Source organism: Phalacrocorax aristotelis, chromosome 3 (assembly GCF_949628215.1).
Source record: "Phalacrocorax aristotelis chromosome 3, bGulAri2.1, whole genome shotgun sequence".
NCBI lineage: Eukaryota > Metazoa > Chordata > Aves > Suliformes > Phalacrocoracidae > Phalacrocorax > Phalacrocorax aristotelis.
In genome coordinates, this window is record NC_134278.1 from 129759647 (window position 1) to 129779681 (window position 20035).

Below are 20035 nucleotides of genomic sequence, written 5' to 3' on the forward strand. Positions count from 1 at the left end.
GCTCTAGTCCTGGACCCTTCTCATGGAGATTTTTTTAGGCTTTATTTCATGTGTGCAGCCAGAATTTCTCTTGATGCAATTTGACTTTTGTCCTTTCACTAGGCACCTCTAGGAAGAGCCCGGGTCTGTTTTCCACATGGCCGCCCATAAGCGTGGAAGACCACAGCTTAACCACCCACCTTTACCTTCTCTGCTGCACCAGAACAACCCCAGTTCTTCATAGATCACGTGCTCCAGCCCTACCACCATCCTCTGGCCCCTCCACTGGACTGTTTTGTTGGTGTCTCTCATACTGGGGGGCCCAAACTGAACACAGCCCTCCGGGTACGGTCTCACAAGGGAGGGGGGATCGGGGAAACAGCTGCTGCCCTCAGGCTGCTGGCTACATGAGCACAGCCACCAGGCTGACACTCTTCACAGCTGCCCCCAAGCCCTTTTTCACAAAGCTGCTTTTTACCCAGCCCGTCTGTCCACAATTTGGCCACAGAAGATGTTTTGGGAGACTCTGGCTAAAGCCAAAGGAAAATGACATCCACTATTGCCCTCAGAGCCACGACAGAAGGCAATAGCATTGGTCAGGTGCCATTTGCCCTTCATAAACCCGTGCTGGCTGTTCTCAGTCACCTTGATTTCTTTCATGTGCTTAGAAATGGCTCCCACAAGCACTGCATCAAATTTCCCAGGGACTGAGGTGAGGCCGACTGGGCTGTAGGTTGCTGAATCCTCTAGATGTACCATTTTCCTTTTTCAAGCCATCAGGAATGTCCCTTGACCACCACTACCTTTCGAAGAGGCCTGAGAGCAGACCCTGCCAGTAAAGACAGAGTTCAAGAAGAAAAAGTACTTCAGTCTTTTTCCTTTACCTTCATCACTAGGTCACCCGCTCCACTCAGCGGCAGGCCCACATTTACTTGCACCTTCTGACGTCCCGCTTGCAGAAACCCTTCCCGATGCCTTTACATCCGTCGCTAGTTTCAGCTCCAGGCAAGCTTCAACGTCCCTTGTACCGTTCCCGTATGTCTGCGCGGTTCCGCAGTCATCCCTTGTAGCCCATCCTCACTTCCACTTCCCATGCAATTTTTGGCATTCGAGCTCCGCCAGGAGTTTCTCAAGCAGCCAGTCTGTCCCCCTGCTAAGCCTGTGCGTTGTTTTGCAAAGTGGAAGGAATCCTTTTGAAAGGCAACCAGCTCTGACCCCCCGGCCCTCAGGGCAGACCCCCCACGGGCTCTGGCCTAACAGAACCCTGAACAAGGTAGGGTTCACTTCCCCGAAGTCCAAGACTAATACTCTGCTACTCTCTGTTCTCAGGATTTTTAACTCTGCCATCTTATGGTCACGGTAGCCAAGGTTGCCACCGAGTATTGCATCTGAGCACATCTTCCTTGTTCCTGAGTAGCAGATCTAGAGCATCCCCCCCCTCCCACCCCCACCCTGGCCAGCACCGGAATAAAAGATGGTCCCTGACCCACTCTAAGTCTCCTGGCTTGTTTGGGTTCTGCCACATTGCTCTTCCTGCAAAGCAGAGGTGGTTAAAAATCCCCGTGAAAACCACAGCGTGTGATCAGGAGACTTCTTCAAATTGTTTAAGGAAGGCTTCATTCTCTTCCTTTTCTTGATCCAGTGGTCTGTGCATATGCCTACCACAATATCCCCTTCGCTGGCCTCCCCTTTAGCCACGACAAGCTCTGGGCAGGCCTGGCGTCAGGGCTTTTTCCTGTTCCATCCATGCTCTGCACATTCAGGTGACTCCTTGGACTTCCCCCCCCCCGCTCATTAAGCTTGCGTCCATCCATCGTAGCTCTCCACTTGTGCGAGCTACTCCACCACGCTCCTGCCACCTCAGCAGTTTCACAGCTTTGTGACTGCAGACTTCCTCCTTCTCTCGTTCATTGTTGCACATTTGTTTGTGGAAAAGCACCTCTGTGACCCCAGTCACACCGATTTCTTGCGGCGAGGGGTGTCCCTCCCTCACTCTCCTGTGTGCGCTCCCTTCAACTCTTGGTCTTCAAACCTCATTTAAACTCTTCACAAGGGTAGCAACCCTGCCAAAGACAATCACCTTCATCAGCTGCATGCCATCTTTTGCTAGCAGACCTCATTCCTCAGAGGGTCCCGTAGCCATAAAAAGCCTAAAGCCCTGCCCACAACACCAGCACCATACTAGAGGTGGGCTCAGGCAAGGAACAAACAGGTCTGATGGCTGGGGCAGGGGGTGCCTTCCTCCCTTTGCAAAAGGAAGCCCCTGCCTACCATTCCCCGTCACCTTCTCTCAGCCTCACTGGCTCCGACAGCATGGCTAGATGCATCCCCCATCAAAACTCACCCCCTGCCTTGTTGTCAGGGCCCTACAGCTCTCTCAGTAAGTGTCTGCAGCTGGAGAGAAGCTTCCTTGTTTTCCTCCATGGAATCCCAGCCCTCCCCTGGTTAAACATTGCCTCCGGCATTCCCTCCGGCCTTCCCTCCTTCCCCGCAACGGGGGATTGGGGTTCCTGCTTTCGCAATGGCCACAAAGTACCTTCTCCCTCCTGGTGGCATTCCTGATGCCGTCCGGCCTCCTGGCCGGAGCACAGCTCCTGCAGGCGAGACTGCCGTCACCCCCCGCATCCGGAGAGCCACATCCTCCGCAGGGCCGCGTCTGGGCTGAGCTCCCCCGCGTGCTGCGGTAGCTGCTCTGGCTGGTGCCAAGGACTGCCTCTTGTGCCTTGTCACCAGCGTCGCCGTGTCCTCAACCACCATCTACGGCCCCTACTGCTCGCTCTCTTCCACCACCTCCTTCCCACGCGCACAAGCTGCTCACAGGGGCGAGGAAGAGGAGCCTGCGTCGCCCCGCCACGCTCAGCGGGCAGCTTCTCAGTCGCTCAGTTTGTCGCCGCGTTTCCCCCCGCTCCCCCCGGGCAGGCTGCTGCCCCGGGCAGAACGGGACACGAGCCCGACGCACGCCCATCGGGCCCATTACGCTTCCTGCTCGGTGCGCAGCTCCCGACCGCTTTGTGTTCCCGGCCGCAGGACAGTCAGCGCACAAGCACGTGCTCTGTGTCTTTTTTCCCTTGCACCATGCTTACAAAGCTTTGAGAAGAATTTTTTTTTTTGAGCAGCTTACAAAGCATTCTGTTTCCCTCGGTCAAATGACACACTTGGGCAAAAAACCTCAACACTAAAACCAAACATTTGGTTCATTGAACAAAAGCGTTCCCCAAAATAACCTTTTACTTAATTATATGCTCAGCTTTGATGGGATCTCTCTGGTGAGCTACTGTTCCAAGACACTGCTTGAAGACTGCGCTAGTAAGAAACAGAATGACGTTTCCTCCTCTCTCTGTACTTAAAGGCTTGCTGTTCATTTACTGACCGTTCTCCCCCAAAAGGCACAATGGGCTTAGCTAAGGCGATTCGTTTCGAGGCCTGGGAGGGCACCATTTGTGGCACTTGTTTGAACAGCAAGTTATACGCTTGTGTTGTGCCCTCTTATATATATATAAACGGTTTGGAAAAACACAAGAAGTTTTAAGCTATTTTAAGACATTATGGACATATTCCAAACATGGGACATACTGCACATGCCACGACAGCTACGTGTATTTTTCCTATTATTCTGCAGGGGGAGGAAATCACAGCAGCAGCAAATTTTAATACTCCAGCAGCCCAAAACCAGAGCCTGTATTGCTAGAGGACATTGGGCTTTTGGACTTTTCTTCCCCCCCTCCCTTTTTTATTAGGAGAATTTAGTACTGTTCACGACATATAAACAGAAGAACCGACGCTACTTGATGCTCACTGCAGTTCTGACAGAGGCTCAACCTTTGGGTAACTCAACCACCTTAAATTGCCCAGTTCCTTTTTTGTGTAGAAATCAAGACGGTCCTATGTTGCAAGTTACATTTTTGCAATACTGCATTCATTGTAGCCAGCCTGTAGAGGATTTAGCTTCAAGATGACGGAGATCACTTGCATTTTTGGTAGATTTGGATCTCTTAAAATTCAGTTCTACTCCTCTCTTGGCTTTACCTTACAAGGAAAAGGTCAAACCAAAAAGACCTACTGAAAAAGATGCATCCGGCACTCCCCAACACGCACGTGAAGGACCGTAGATACCTTGCCGAGATTTAATTCCTGCTGCCGAGACATTGCTAAAACTAGAAGTCTGTCAGCTTCTAGCAAAGCTACAGCTTTCCACAACTCAACCGAAATACCCACAGACACGTTCTTTCCTGAAGAGAAGGCTGGGCTTTGTGGAAAGTATTTCATCGGTAAAAGTTACTGTGCTAAAAAGCAAACAAAGTAGTAAAACCCCTCTTTGTCATCGCCACCCCATCGCCCCGGCAGTTACAGAGCGTTTAAGTTGTCTCAAGAGCTGGATATATTGTCTAAATAAGGTCTACATTGTCAAGTCAGTCTTAAGCTGAGAGTGGTTTTATTACAGTTGGGGAAAGCATCACTTACGAGGAAATATTTGACCAGATGTGCCATGGCTCCTCCCCTTGATTAAAAGGGTGAAATACAGTATCTTCATACAAAAAAAAAGAGACAGGTATAATTTTTTTTAACCCATCCTCATGACCACAGCCATATTAGTGGTATGGAACTGTCATCCACAGCTTAGTCCTTAATTTTTTCACTTCTAGAAATCATAGGATTTGTTAAACAAATCACAGCATCTGAGTGTTTAACAAAAAAAGCATGTTTCTAACCAGACCCAGCTGGTACAGAACTGCACAGACCGGTCGTACGCGCCCCTCTCAGACACGTCCTTCTCCATTCACAGAGGTGTCTGCGAAAAGGCAGAACCAATACGGAAGAGCACCTAGACAGGAACATTCCCATGCTTTAAGACAGGGCTCCAGTTGTTAACTCTAACAAACGGACGAGGCTGGGTATTCGACTGCATTAGGCCCTTCAGGCAGAAGCCTAGTGTAAAACAAACAATAGGGTTTGAAACGCACAGCAAAGCAAGCGTCCACGAGGGCTTAGCTCGTCAGTCATGTTTAAGTAACACTAACAGTGGTAAACAAGACAAAACACTGCCAGTCAAGACTGGATCTTATTTTCCTTTCTCTGTTGAATCATAAGCCATCTGACAAGTCAGACTGACGCCCGGTAACCCTATTCAGCCTGGTCTTAAGCAGGCTTTAGGATTCACCATCAGAAATTGCAAGAACCTCGGGGCTTAGGAGAAACCTTAGCAGGCACACATTCCATTGCAGACTGCACTAACTCTGAAAAAAAAACATTTTAAGAAAACGCCCCAAAACCCACAGGGCTTCCTGAATTTCCTAAACATTAAGATTTTTGATTCAAGAAGTCTCAAAAATACAATTTAGCCAGCACAATAGCTTTATTTTACAATTTGAGTTATTATATACAATTCAGTAAAAGCCCACAGGAGGCACAGCACGGAAACTTACCACTTTTTGGCATTTCCTTGAATTAGAGCCGAAGTGCAAGGTCTCCAATTAACCCCCAAGGTAAGAGAACAACACTTTGCTGCGAACAAAAGTCATGTTAACACTTCAAATACCTAATTATTTAAAAGGCCACATCTTCAAATGCAACTAGAAATCATTTCATAAAGTTTTTGCTTCTTTTGGTATGATAAACTGACACACATCCTACAGCTAACGGAACGTCATGTTTTCCCAAGACATGTAAAAAAAAAAAAAGGCAAGCAACACTGTCTCTACACTATTCCATACACCTTAAAAATGGATGCCAGAAACCTGTTGCTCCCAGGTATTCGAGTGGAATTTTATTTCTTTCAGACATGCTGTTGCTCTTCTTTGAAAAGAAGGAAAAAAAGTAAAAAGGAAAGAGCCCAAACCAGACTTTACATACATAGTATCTTGAGGCACAGGTTCCCCCATACTTAAAGGAATTTTTTTTTACACAGGGTGTATCACGTTACAGCATTGTTGCTATTTGAAGTCTATGGCACATTGATTTTATTAATTTGGGGGGGCTCTGTGTTCAGCCGCTACAATACAGCAAAGTTTGAACTTAACTCCATGACTAGATATTCTGATGCTTTTTTGCTGGCTATTTTGGGGCGCACATAAATAAAAGGCACGCTTTTACTCTCTCCTCTCAAATCAGCTACGTACTGTACGAGCCTAACTTCCCAGCACTGCTCCATGCCTGCTGGCCCAGTGCACAAAGGGATTGAAGTCAGCATCCAACACTAGCAGCAGCTCTATATGCTTAACCAGCGGCTTCAGTTTAGCACGCTGCTTCCACTGGTGACCGCCGGCGAGGCGCCAACAGGTTTTATGAAAAAAATGATAAAGCCTAAAAACAAAAAAATTATTCCTATTCACTAACATGCATGTTTTGCGAATGTGTTCACAACGTTCAGAAAGTGCACATTTTGAAGTCTCGTTTCAGTATTACGAATGTCCATGGCCTAAATATTATAGCAGCGCCATGTGCAACAGTATCGGTAAAAAACCTGCTAATGTTTCTATTGCTGACCCTGTTTCGCAAGACTATAATGAAAATACAAGAATTTCCTCTTAGCTAGAACTTAGTGTCCGTAATGTCTTCAGTAAGATGTTTTTTAATATTTGGATTCTGTACTGCAGTCAGAAGCTGAAAAACAGAAGGTTAGTGGTTTTACTTTTTGGCGCTCATTTTTACATAACAAGGGTTATCAAGAATGGAAGTGAGCTTACAGCACGTGAAGAGCCCTCAAAAAGCTCCACAAACCATTACCACACTGTTAAAAACTTCACAAAAACCAGTAAGATTTAATGATTTGTGGATCTTTAGAAAATTGCTTTTTGCAATTTAACAACAGACAACATCAATGAAATTATCATGTATAAAACCAATTTAGGTTCTTGACATCAATGGTCTTAAAAACATATTTAAACAAGAATATTCGGAGTTAAGACTAGTGCTAAATTTAGCTCCTGAATTTAGCTAAATTTAGATTTGAGAGTTTAGGTACTCTCAACTTGATACACCTTTAAAAAAGTCCAACTTTCAGAAGAGTCAGAAAAACAGCAGTTTCAAGTAAGTCTGGAGCAATTAGGTATTGTGGCTAGAGTCACCATAAATATACACTACATGCTGACTTGACAAAATCGTGTTGAAAGACAAGTGAGTTGAACCACGACCTCTGAAGGTTCTTGCTTTGGTTATCTTTAAAAAAACACACAGATTTGGACTGTTATAACAACAGTGCAAGTTCATTATAAAGCCACACGCCTCTCCGTAGATGTTCTCTTACCGACTGGTTTTTATTACGCCCACTGCCAGCAATGGACATTCTGCTTGGAAAATCCCCCTCCTGCTATAAAACGTTTGGCTGAACCAAATAAAGAAAGTAACGAGATTCAAATGGGAACGCACTATTTCATTTAGTTCTTGCTAAGAGTATTTAAAAGCCTTCTCCACCTACAGTCTTTTTGAAATACAAGGCACAAATAGGGAGTGGACGTTCCAGCAAAAAGTGATTGTCTGAAATTAACAGTCCACAGCAGTCTTCTAGTCCAGCACAATGAAACGTTTTTGCTGTCCAATTCTATTCCACGTCTTCTAGATAATCTGCAACATCACTTAACTGAGAAACGGTAAGGTCTTGTGTGGTGCCTTCAAGCTAGAAAACAAATTAAATTACAAGCTCAGAAGCCATAGGAATAGTAAGTATTATTTCTTGTAGTCCTTCAGACAGCATCCCCTCCTTTTGGCCTCAAGCTCCTTCACTGAGCTCCTTTAGGAGGTGCTCAGACAGATCTTGAGACATAGGGATAAGACATTCCCATGCCAGATACTAAACCGGTCTCAAATACATTTTATGTGCCTAGAAAAAGACAGTGAATTGTGCTACCGAACGATTATTGTGGGGTTTCTGTTTTGTTTTTTAATCAGTATAGTATCAAACTTGGCAGGAACACCAGGTGGAAAAATACAGAACAAATACAACTTCAACGTGCATTCTAGGAATCTATGATAATGGCACATTCCTTCACGGAAGGTTAAAAAAAGTCAAGACAAGATCAGAAAAATGTCAAGAAAAACAATTTTAAAAGAATCATACTTTATCACTGGCATTCGACCCTTCTGTTTCCACAGAAATTTCATCTATTTCTTCACCAATGCTGATATCGCTTTTTTCTGAGCGATGACTAGTACTAAAGAGAAGGAAAACCATAAATGCATAAATAAGACTTTTCAAACATCCAGGTATTACTGTCACTTTCACTTTGTGTCTGACATTTGATTTGGATTTCACTTCTTCACAAGTTAAATATGAAGATAAAAACTCATAACAACTAAAGGCTTTCCACCTAGATGATGCCATGAAAAAAACTGATAAAATACTTAAGCCTCAGTCCCGCAGTTTACACCACCAATACCTTCACATCATAAGGATGAGGCTATTAAATATTACTGACTACTCATGACGCTTTATTTTGTAGTTGAATATTTCAGCATACACCATATTCATTGTCTAACAGCATTAAAGCATTCAAACATTAAGTGCATGGTTCAGGAAAAAACCAAACACCTTCCACAAAAAAAGAACCAACATATCTTAAAGTTAGTACCAGGTTTTTAAGGAACTCATTACCTCCTACACAAAAGAACCTGTTTTAAAATTTGTAACTATAGGTATTAAAATAGCCAAGAGAAGTGTAAAAGAGTTCAGGGATACCAACAGGCTCCAGCAATAGTGACGAGGTGAAATAGTACAAAACAATTCAAATATGCCAGTGGATAGCCTTATAATGAATGAAATACTACCCTACTGCAATATCATCCTTCTCTTACCTGTTGAAGTCATCAGCATACTCGTCGTCGTCTCCATTTCCTAAATAATTTTTAAAAAGTGTTAATCAAACAAGTTTTCTCTTCAGTAAATGCAAGTAAGAATTTATTCCTGCACCAAAATACACGGTTTGACGGCAGCCAAAAGTGGGAGTAGATTAAATTACCTGTGCAGATTTAGGAAGAGAAGCTGAGTTTGTGCTGTCATTAATAAATCTCGATTTCATTCACACAAACGGTTTTGAAATTGAATATACCTTTTTCAGGATGTTGACTACATTGCTGAAGACAAAATTTACATACTTGGCAGCCCTATTTTGAGAGAGTTGATATGACATCATCTTATTGCTCCTAAAGCTTACAAGCAACTGTCAAAGGCGTGCATGGAGGGCAAGTAAAGATGCCACTGAAAGACTTGTCCAGCTGTCTTTTTCTGCAAATATAAAACTTCTTTTCTTAGAAACCTAGACAACGAAATTTGTCACTTGATATTAGCAAATGTATGCACAGAATTAATAAAATTTTTGCTGCATGTGTATAATTTAATCTACGTACAAGACACCAGTTTTGACTTTTCTGTATTCCTTTGGATCAGATCTTGCTCAACTCCAGAAAGTTTCACAACTGTGTTAAATAGAGAAGTAAAAGCTGAAGATCTTAGTTCAATATGTGTATTTCAGTTTCTCAGATTCCTCTAAGAGGCTGGGTCAGAACTTACAGTTAAAAATATCAGGGCTTACTCATGTTTAGCAGTTACTTGCCTAATTCTAGTGATCCCAGTTTTGCATTCACCAACCGCAGGTCTTTCAAAACAGAGTTTCTACTCAAATCTGTAACAAAACAAAAGCATTTTTATCAGAATTCAATCTGTGACTCTTATTAAAGAGCCCATTTAAACAGACCCATCAACCATTTACAAGTGTTATTTTATAACAACCTGATTACCATATACCACTATAAAATTATATATTAGATCCAATTTCCAGGCCTGAACTCTCCTAACATTTAAAAAACATCAGTAGCAAACAGCTATGATCTCCGAGTATTCAGAATCGGGTTTTACAACATGAAAGCAAATACCCCTAAAGAGCTTGTGCAAAGAACGTAAGATAACAATAAAAACGAGTAAGTTAAGTTCAGTTAAAAACTGAGCAGTAGAATTTTACACTCCTGAAAAATTCTTTATACACGAAAAAATAATGTAGGTATGTATTTCATACTCCAAAACACAAGATACCCCAACGACAGGGTACTGTATCAAAAACAGTATGCAATCACTTGGTGAAAAAAGCGTTCCTCTGAAGCTCGTCACAACCAGAAGGGGGCCACATACAGGCTACTTAATCGCATTTGCATCTGAACGTGGAGATCATTCATTACTTTACAGGAAATGCCTCCTAACTTCATCAAAACATGAAAGCATGTGAAAACTTACTCTCAGACTCTTTTAGCGAAGGTGCACCAGTCAGGGAGCTTAACCCACTTTTTAGAGGCGGTGCATCAGAAAGGGATGCTAGACCTCCTGCTTTATTAGCTTCGGTTTTCCTGAAACAAACCAAATAAGTACTTCACAGAGCTGTAAAATGCGCACAGTGACCTTCTTTTCTATTATTTACTAATTTGTCATGAAACTAGAACAGCAGTCCTTACAGCAAAAAGAGCAAGGGGAAAGGACTACTGATTCTGCAATCTTAAAAACAGTAGGCAGTTCACTGGCACAAGTGTCAAGCAAGATATTCAGCAAGGAAGTCACTTTCTCACCTGTGCAAAGACCTCTGCCTGCCTTCTTTCACAGACAGAGCTCCTGCACCTTCACCAGCATCACTATTTTTATCAAGGGGCCTTTTATTATTCCCACATGTAAACACAGCCAAAAGAAGAAAGATTCAGATATAAATCAATATTTAGTTTGTTTTACAACAAGAAGAGATTATGTCTGATGAAATACCTAATCCTAAAGAACATCCAGTTCACAGAATGAAAGCCTCCCAGTTAGAGCAAGACAGATCTTATCATCACGTGTTACAAGTTCACTGGGCTGCTCCCTATTCCATTCATCTATTTAAAGTGTTGAGTTCAAATAGTACTTTCAAGTAAAGGATGAAGAAAGAGCATTAAAAAGAGATGAAGGCTTTCATATTTAGTATTACCAGGACTGTTACTGTGATTCCATTCCTATTAGTACAGGACAACATGTGAATCATTCATTGTATCTTTCTCACCAAAACATCATATAGACCATCACGTATTAAAACGCTTCAAAGTTTTGAACAATGGCTCAGAGACTAGGGGCAATGGGAGCTCGGAACATCTCTCACTCTGTCCTGAGTAACTGCTTGCTCCCCTTCTCTCTAAGGCACCCTTCTTTCAGGAATGGACAAAGCTCCCGGAAGGAATTTACCTCTTCGCAAACCAAGCGATGCTGGCGCCTCTCCTACTTACTCACCCCTTGGGACTCAGGCACACTCGCACAACATACCACAAAAGGATTTCACCTGAAAAGTATGTTCTTTTTCTTCCTCTAGAGGGGCCGCCAGGCGGACAGAAGTGAAACACTCAGAGACAGCTCAGGTACAATTAGTTGCTAGCTCATTTATTATTAACATATTCAGCAAGCCTCATTATGGAAAATTACTATAGTATCTACATCACAACAACATTATGAGGTACAAATTACTACTTGGTGGACTGACTTTACTACAGACATGCATAATTTGGCAATGTTTTCTGTAGGGAGTTTCTCTACTAGGAAAAAACAAATCTGTGTCTTACTGACTAATTAAGAGTCTTTCTTGGATGATCTTTTCAAAGAAATCCAGTTTACCTGATTTCAAGTGACTTTCCCTTTTTGTGATGTGAAAGTGCTCGAACAATAAGAAATTAGCAAATATTATTTTTATTCAGGAGTTTTTCCAGCCTTTTCTGCTTCTCCCAACTTATCATTCAAACATATTTTATGTCAACACAACCACTTGCTACGATGCTTAGACTTTGGTTAAAAGCTAGTTAAATGAGCAAGGAGTAAATGCACTCAGGTGCCATTTTAATCTTTATATTTCCAATAAGAAAAAAAGAAATACCATAGTAAGGATGTCACACACAAAATTTTCCAGAGGAAAAATCACTGCTCTGCAGAAAAAAATTCTGCTCTTAATATACATCCAACTAAAGCTGTATTACAAATTACCTTTCTCAGAGTCCATTAATTTGCTTTAAAGAGCTAGTTCACCTAGCATGATCGCTTTGTGCTGTACCAGAATGATCCCATTCTAAGAGTAAGCATCTACTGTAGCAATAATGCCAAAAAGTTTATCCTCTTCTACCCACTGTCAACGTAGTTTGCGGGGGGAAGCCAACAAGAGGGGAGCTGCTGTCAAACCAACTTGCACACCCCTTCTGCAGCCTCTTCTGGTAACCTCTACTAAGCTAAAGCAATTCTCCAATTACTCAAACACAGCAAAAGAACACCATGAAATGATCTTGCAGCATTTCTCAATTGAGATATTTAAACTAAGCCTCAAGATAACACAACATGATAACACAAAGATTCGTTTTTCAGTTTTATAACAAAGCTGTTCTATAGTTCAGTCACTTGTTCTTGTTTCAAATTATTTTTTCAGTCAAGAGACTCCATAGATGAATAAAAAGTGCCCTTCAGAAGCGTCTGCAAGATTGACATATGCAGAAACAACACCACCTCACTGAAAACATAGAACTGCACACAAAAGGTGCTGCAATGTGAAGAGGAAACCCTCAGCTGTGAGAAAGCTCTTCTCATTCTCACAGTTTATGGAGCCAGTTTACACACTCACCAGGTTTTTTTGTACTCCTCACAGATATCTAACGCACTCTCCCTGTCATTTTCTGCTTCCTTTAGTACTGACCACCACTGCAGCTTTGCTGCAAGAAGCGGCACTGATGTCTGTGTCACACACATTCGTTTCACCAAAGAAATAGGCTGGGGACATTACGTAGTCTAACTGATGCACCTTGAAGTGATGCAGGTTTTTCCACCCACGGTACATCCAGAGGATCCCAGATGGCACTGTGCATTTCAAAGAACAGAATCACAGAAATGCTCATTTCAGAAACAAAATGTTCCTGAACAGATCTAAACACTTGCATTTGCAGAGCATGAATAATCACACATCAGCTACCTCTCAAAGGGCTGCAAGCACACCGAGGACAAAAGAAACCTGTATTGAGCAGAACATCCATGTTACTTACCAGCCGTACGTTCTTTCTGGTTTGGGTATAGGATCATCAAAAAAAGAATCTCCCTCTACATCATCTTCATCCACACCTGGATCACTTTTTTCTTTGGTATTTAAGTCTTTGTTTTCTAGTTGAGGATCTAGTCTTGTTTCATTAGGCAGAAAATGAATGCTTCTTTTGCTTGCTTCCCCTGATGAGACACTTGTATCACTCTGAGTGCTTTCAGCCGCCTTGAAAGATAAAGAAAAAAGCCCTCACTGAAATAAGTAACTTCTTTTGAAGAAAACCCATATAAACTCAGTTTATGGCTTATAATACTGTAAAAGTGGTAATATAAACACACAACATAATATATACCTACCATCACTTTAAAAAGTTTCCTCAAATTTATTAGTACTTCTCAAGAATTTATTAGTATCATCAGGAATCACACAAGCGAAAAAAGTTGTTTTATCACTTTAGAAAGGAAGTGTTCTTCCTTGTTGCTGCCACTAAAAAAAATGTGTTCCATCCTCTGCATTGCTTTGCTATCTAGATCACCTCTATTATAAAAGCAACCAATTTTAAGAGATGTTGGTCATCAAATAAAGCCGCCTGCATACAGACTGATTCTTACCTCCTAGCTTTGAATATAGGGGGGTTGGTTTCTTTTACAGCCTGAAAGTTACATGGTGCTTTATTAGTATTATTTTGCAACTTCATAAACAAATGTTGTTACAGACATCTTCAAAAGAACTCAGTTTAAACCCATGCAAATTATTCTAACTTCCACATTAAAGAGTAATCTCTGCAATATAATATTAAGTTTTAATGCTGCAGTTAATGACACTTTCTCTGTCCAAATAGTAAAACCAAAAATGACACAAACAAGATACTTTAAAAGTACATAACCTTCAGTCTTTGCATCATGCTTACGGCTCAGTCTTACAGATACTCAAGCTTCTAAGGACTATTATATATGCTAACTTTAAGATCAAGTAATAGAATCACAGAGTGGTTTGGGCTGTAATGGACATTTAAAGGCCATCTAGTCCAACCCCCTGCAGTGACCAGGGACAGCTTCAACTAGATCAGGTTGCTCAGAGCCCCGTCCAATCTGACCGTGAATGTTTCCAGGGATGGGGCACTGACCACCTCTCTGGGCAACCTGTGCCAGTGTTTCACCACCCTCACTGTAAAAAATGTCTTCCTTAGATCTAGTCTAGATCTACCCTCTTAGTTTGAAACCGTAACTCCTTGTCCTATCACAACAAGCCCTGCTAAAAAGTTTGTCCCCATCTTTCTTATAAGCCCCCCTTAAGTACTGAAAGAGGCCACAAGAAGGTCTCCCTGGAGCCTTCTCTTCTCCAGGCTGAACAAGCCTCTCTCCCAGCCTGGCCTCGTAGCAGAGGGGTTCCAGCCCTTGGAGCATTTCTGTGCCCTCCTCTAGACCTGCTCCAGCAGTTCCATGTCCTTCCCGTGCTGAGAAGCCCAGAGCTGGACACAGTGCTGCGGGGGGGGTCTCACCTGAGCAAAGCAGAGGGGCACAATCGCTTCCCTTGACCTGCTGATCACACTTCTTTTGAGGCAACCCAGGATACAGTTGACCTTCCGGGCTGCAAGCACACATTATCAGCTTGTGTCCAGCTTTTCATCTACTAGCACCCCAAAAGTGTTTCTCCTCAGGGCTGTACTCAATCCCCTCATCCCCCAGCCTGTACTGACACCAGGGGTTGCCCTGACCCAACACTTGGCCTCGTTAACCCTCATGAAGTTCACATGAGCCCACCCCTCAAGCTTATCCAGGTCCCTCTGGATGACACCCTGTCCCTCAGGTGTGTAAACCCCACCACTCAGCTTGGTGCCATCTGCAGACTTGCTGAGGGTGCACTCAATCCCACTGTCTAGGTCAGTGATGAAGATACTAAACAGTACTGGTCCCAGTACAGACCCCTGAGGGACACCACTTGTCACTGACCTCCACCTGGACATGGAGCTGTTGACCACCACCTTCTAAACGTGACCACCCAACCAATTCCTCGTCCACCAAACAGTCCACCCATCAAATCCCTATAACCCCAATTTAGAGAAGGATGTTGTGGGGGACCATGTCAAAGGCCTTACAGAAGTCCAGATAGGTGACATCCCTAGCTCTTCCCTTGTCCACTGATGTAGTCACTCCGTCATAGAAGGCCATTATTAGGTTGGTCAGGCAGGACTTGCCCTTGGTGAAGCCATGCTGGCTGTCTCGAATCACCTCCCTGTGCCTTAGCACAGCTTCCAGGAGGATCTGTTCCATGATCTTCCCAGACACAGAGGTGAGGCTGACAGGTCAGTAGTTCCCTGGGTCCTCCTTTCTACCCTTTTTTTAAAAAAATTAAAAAATTTAGAAAATCGGTGCAGTGTTTTGCTTCTTCCAGCCTCTAGGGCTTCACCTGACTGCCAGGACTTTTCATATATCATGGAGAGTGGCTTGGCAACTACATCAGCCAGTTCCCTCAGGACTTTGGGATGCATCTCGTCAGGTCCCATAGACTTATGTATGCTCAGGTTCCTCAGGTGGTCTCAAACCTGACCTTCCTTTTACAGTGGGAAGGACTTTGCTCCTCCAGTCCACATCTCACAGTCCATCCACTCAAGAGGTGTGAGAATAGAGGTTGCCAGTGAAGACTGAGGCAAAGAAGGTGAGTACCTCACAGCCTTCTCATCAATTGCTAGCAGTTTGCCAGTCTTGCTCATTGGAGGGGGCAGTGTACACTTTCTTTGACCTTCCTTTTCTGGCTGACTTACCTGGAGAAGCTGCCCTTATTATTCTTTGCAACCCTTGCCAAGTTCAGCTCCAGCTGCACCTTGGCCCTCCTGACCCTGTCCCTACACAACTGGGCAGCATCCCTATGCTCCTCCCAGGATACCTGTCCCTGCTTCCACTGCCTGTGCAGCTCCTTCTTGCCCTTCAGTTTGACCAGCAGGTCAACTCATCCGTGTTGGTCAAGTCATATTTTTGCAAAACGTCATGAACCAAAGAACAACATTCAAATTTATCTAGATAATCAAGCTGTTGTAAAAAAAAACAGATTTCTATTTCTAAGCAATAGCATTTTGCTACTTAACAAGCAGTACTGCAATTTTTATCTCCCCCTAAACTTACTAAAATTAAGCCAGTGAAAAGATCTAGTTATTTCACTAACTTACTTCCTGCACACTAAGAATAGCAAAAGTTTTGAGACAGAACTAACAGTATTGTTTTACCCATATAACCAATATATAGGTTGCACTGTCCCAAGTATTTCTTTATGAGTCATTAACTTTCATTCAGAAGCTTGAAGTAAAGTTTTCAAACTGTAGGCCATGGAAGTTGAAAAAGGCCTACCAAGGTCACTTTATCTCAGTCAGAGCCACATTCAGTTGCTGGCAGCAGTTCAGCAGCTCAGTTTTAATCAGGCATGAAAAAGTACTTACATCTGTAAGTGGTAGTAACAACGTTTTAATTTCCTACCCTGGAGGAACAAAATTATTGCTGAAAATTAAGAGCTTAGTGATAGCCTGACTGGAGTAAGAGACAGCGGCTGCTATCTCACTTGAGAAACCAGAAGTACAACAGTTGGCCTTTGCTTGAATTCCTATATGGTAAAGTTTTGCTGAAGTGAAAAAACCTATTGCTACAATTTGAAAGTAGTTAAGGGTTCAAAGGGCAACAACATGCCTACCTTGGTTTTCAGACTAATGGTGTTAATAAGTCAGAGTGTGGTTTCACACTTGCACTTAAATGTAATTCTTTGCTGCTGCCAAGAGCTGTGGTCTTGTTCTCTCCCAGCACACTCCCTTCTACGTTACGTCTAGTTGCCAAGTCACAGTCACAGCCAGTCCAGCTCACAGCTTTGCTGAAAACCACCAGAGAATCTTAAGTTTCAGTCAGGAAGCCTAGACTGTTCAGGTAAAGTCCATCTTGCTCCAGCCGGGACTGGCTAAGATTTCCTCCTTCTGCGTTACTGTTACTCCAAGTATGTTGCACGGGCAGAATATTCTCCCATCCTGCCTTTGCTAAGACAGAGAGAACAGGGGAGGGGGGAAATCTAAGAGAGAGAACCAGGGCGGGGCGGAAATCCAAGAACTGTTGTCCCATTAAGACATCCACTACTTATTCTTAGAGGAGTAAGTTGTCCAACCAACAGCTGTTGCTGTTTCTATGAGGAAACATCCAGACAGAAACCAATTTTCTCCTGTTTCTGAGATAAATGTGTTTTCATGAAGGATTCAGCAATATATTATGAAAAGCATTCCCAGAATATGTTCATCTCCCACTGCAATGGAATTATGATTTGCTTGCCATAAAAGATGGGTATAAATAGTATAAAAAGCCTGACCATGAGTTCCAACTTGTTGGAAATTATATTGTACTTGCAACCTCATCACATCGGAAAGAGCACATAAATGCAAGTGTTCTTATCACCACCTCGGCTGCTGCTGCACACCAGAAGCATTCGCTCGTAACTGTGGTGTTCTGCCAATGCACAAAACTCTCCTTAAAAAAGGAAACATGGTTCAATGAATGATCTTTTACCATACTTTAATACTTCTTGCTCAAAGTTAAATACTCCTGTCTGGTAGTTTCTCTAAAACTTAGACCTCAGAATAAACCTTAGAATCACTTCCTTGTGCCCATACACTTATTGGGGATTAAGTATATACACACTAAAAAACAATAGCCCCTATCAACTGGAACAGTCATAATCACTATCATTAAGCTGAAGTCAGTCAACAGGAGCAGCTTTCACATCTGTGGACTAGCACATCTAAATATTCAATTGCAGCCTGAAAAAGAACTCTGGCAACCTGAATACAGAAAAGAATACAACAAACGACAGTACATCACCACTTTGGAAATCTTTAGAAATCATGCAGACATGGTTTGTATTTATTTTCTTCACAGTGTAGGCAGCACTATTCAATCTGGGTACAGGAACTCCTGTTTCGTACAGGCCCAAACAATTGTTGTAAGATAACCAAGACTGTCATTTGTTCTTGTTATAATCTTAACAGGAACGACTGTTACTACTCCATGATACTGTCTCGAAAGCAGAGACTACAGGCATAACTTAAGACTCATTCTTATCAGTTTAGCTTCCTAATGAAACAAGTCTTAGGATAGCATACACCTCTGTGTTTGCACTAAGTTCAACTACACAAAAAACCCTGCATTGCAAAAAGCTCTATCAACAACAGACATAAAGGGATAAGGTTCATACCAGAGGTTGGACCAGCCCCGAGACATGCGCGTGCACACCCAGAAAAAACCCATATGAAACCTCGTTCAATTTACAAGATACTGGAACTACTTTTTTCCCCCCCCCTCTAGACAGCTATTCTTTTCCTGAGGAAAAGCCATATAACACACACTTAGCTCTCCTCTTTCTGACCTACTTATTTCAAATAAAGTAATTTAAACCTGAAGACAAAAGGCGGTATACACAAGGGAGAATGGAATATTCGTGAATTCTCACTCATCATCATCAGTTCTTCCTAGCTAACCTAGGAACTCCCTAAGACAAAAGTAGAGGCTCAGGTATGAAGCAACACTATTAGTAACAGTGATATTTAATTAGCATTCAGATCTTTTTAGTGGATTTGTTTGAAAAGCTGGCACCAACCAAGAATGTTCTTCTCCTAAAGCAGGTCTGAAGTGATTAGAATTTCCATTCAGAAGTCAGTTACAGAAATACTAGGTTTTAAGTTAATATCAACAAGCACAGAAATTAAGTTACTTAATCTTGAAATAAAGCTTGCTTTTTAAATTGTGTAGTTTTCTGTTTTTGCACGGCAAAAAACTAAAGAACTGGAATAAAATGAAGCAGATCCAAACTAAGCTGTCTATTTCCTCTTATCCTTATCATCCCCTCTCCCAAATGAACAAACAACAAAATCCATGCAATACTATTTCTCAGCTTTCATTAGTGAGGTGGAAAGCTTTTAAGTTATTTCCAGTAATCTTGGAAAAAGGCTATTAAAACCTTTTGTGATCAGAATACATCAGTAATTTGAACAAATTTTAGTTCTTGAATCAGGGTTGGTTTGCTTTGGTTTTTGGGGTGTGGTTGTTTTGGTTTTTAAACTGGGTGCAGCAGGTAGCTGGTTTCTTGTGGAAAAGAGGCTTCAGTGACCATGCCCCTTTCCAAGCCCTACACTGTCCCATAGTTCTCCACCTGTTAATCACTTCCAGTCAAATGTAAAGGAGTACTAGCACAAAAAAAAATTCCAGGCCTCTAACAGGAAGCAACAGAGAAAAAGTTACAGGCCCCAACACAAAGACAGCTGTATCCTAACACCTTATCAATCCCAAGGAGCAACCAGCCGGCTGCCCAATAAAAAGATAAGTTAGCTCCAACCTGTCTGTGTGCTGGTTTCGGCTGGGATAGAGTTAATTTTCTTCATCACAGCCAGTACGGGGCTACAGTTTGGATTTGTGCTGGAAGCAGTGTTGATAACCCAGGGATGTTCTTGTTCCTGCTGAGCAGGGCTTGCACAGAGCCAAGGCCTTTCCTGCCCCTCAGCCCACCCCACCAGCGAGGGGCTGGGGGGGCACAAGGGGCTGGGGGGGACACAGCCGGGACAGTGACCCCAGCTGACCCCAGGGATGTCCCACACCACATGGCGTCGTGCTCAGCACATAGAGCTGGGGGAAGGAGGAGGAAGGGGGGCACTGGGAGTGATGGCGTTTCCCTTCCCAAGTCACCATGACCCATGATGGAGCCCTGCTCTCCTGGGGGTGGCTGAGCCCCGCCTGCCTGTGGGAAGGAGGGAATGAATTCCTTGGCTTGCTTCGCTTGTGAGCACAGCTTTTGCTTTACCTATTGACCTGTCTTAATCTCAACCCATGAGTTTTCTCCCTTTTACTCTTCTGATCCTCTCCCCCATCCCACTGAAGGGGAGTGAGTGAGCGGCTGCGTGGGGCTTGGATGCTGGCTGGGGACAAACCACAACACTGTGTCTCACAGAGGCTGTGTGTATGCGCTGTCACCTACCCAGCCAGAAAGGTACAGGACTTTGAAGACCATTTATGTGAATGGCATCATATCTGCAG

The 20035-nt window shown here is 43.1% G+C and overlaps 1 protein-coding gene across 4 annotated transcripts in view; it reads right to left on the reverse strand.

The window, feature by feature from the left end:
* Nucleotides 1–5313: 5313 nt before the first annotated feature.
* The window catches only part of CEP43 (centrosomal protein 43), a 30047-nt gene continuing 15325 nt past the window's right edge, over nt 5314–20035 (reverse strand). For all 4 annotated transcript variants that reach the window (XM_075089641.1, XM_075089640.1, XM_075089643.1 and 1 more), the window contains exons 7-12: nt 12991–13208; nt 10199–10308; nt 9525–9593; nt 8767–8806; nt 8033–8126; nt 5314–7591 (exon numbers count right to left, since the gene is read on the reverse strand). In XM_075089641.1, the coding sequence (XP_074945742.1) occupies nt 7517–7591; nt 8033–8126; nt 8767–8806; nt 9525–9593; nt 10199–10308; nt 12991–13208 (606 nt within the window). In that variant the 3' untranslated portion in view covers nt 5314–7516. The remainder of the gene's footprint in view (nt 7592–8032; nt 8127–8766; nt 8807–9524; nt 9594–10198; nt 10309–12990; nt 13209–20035) is intronic.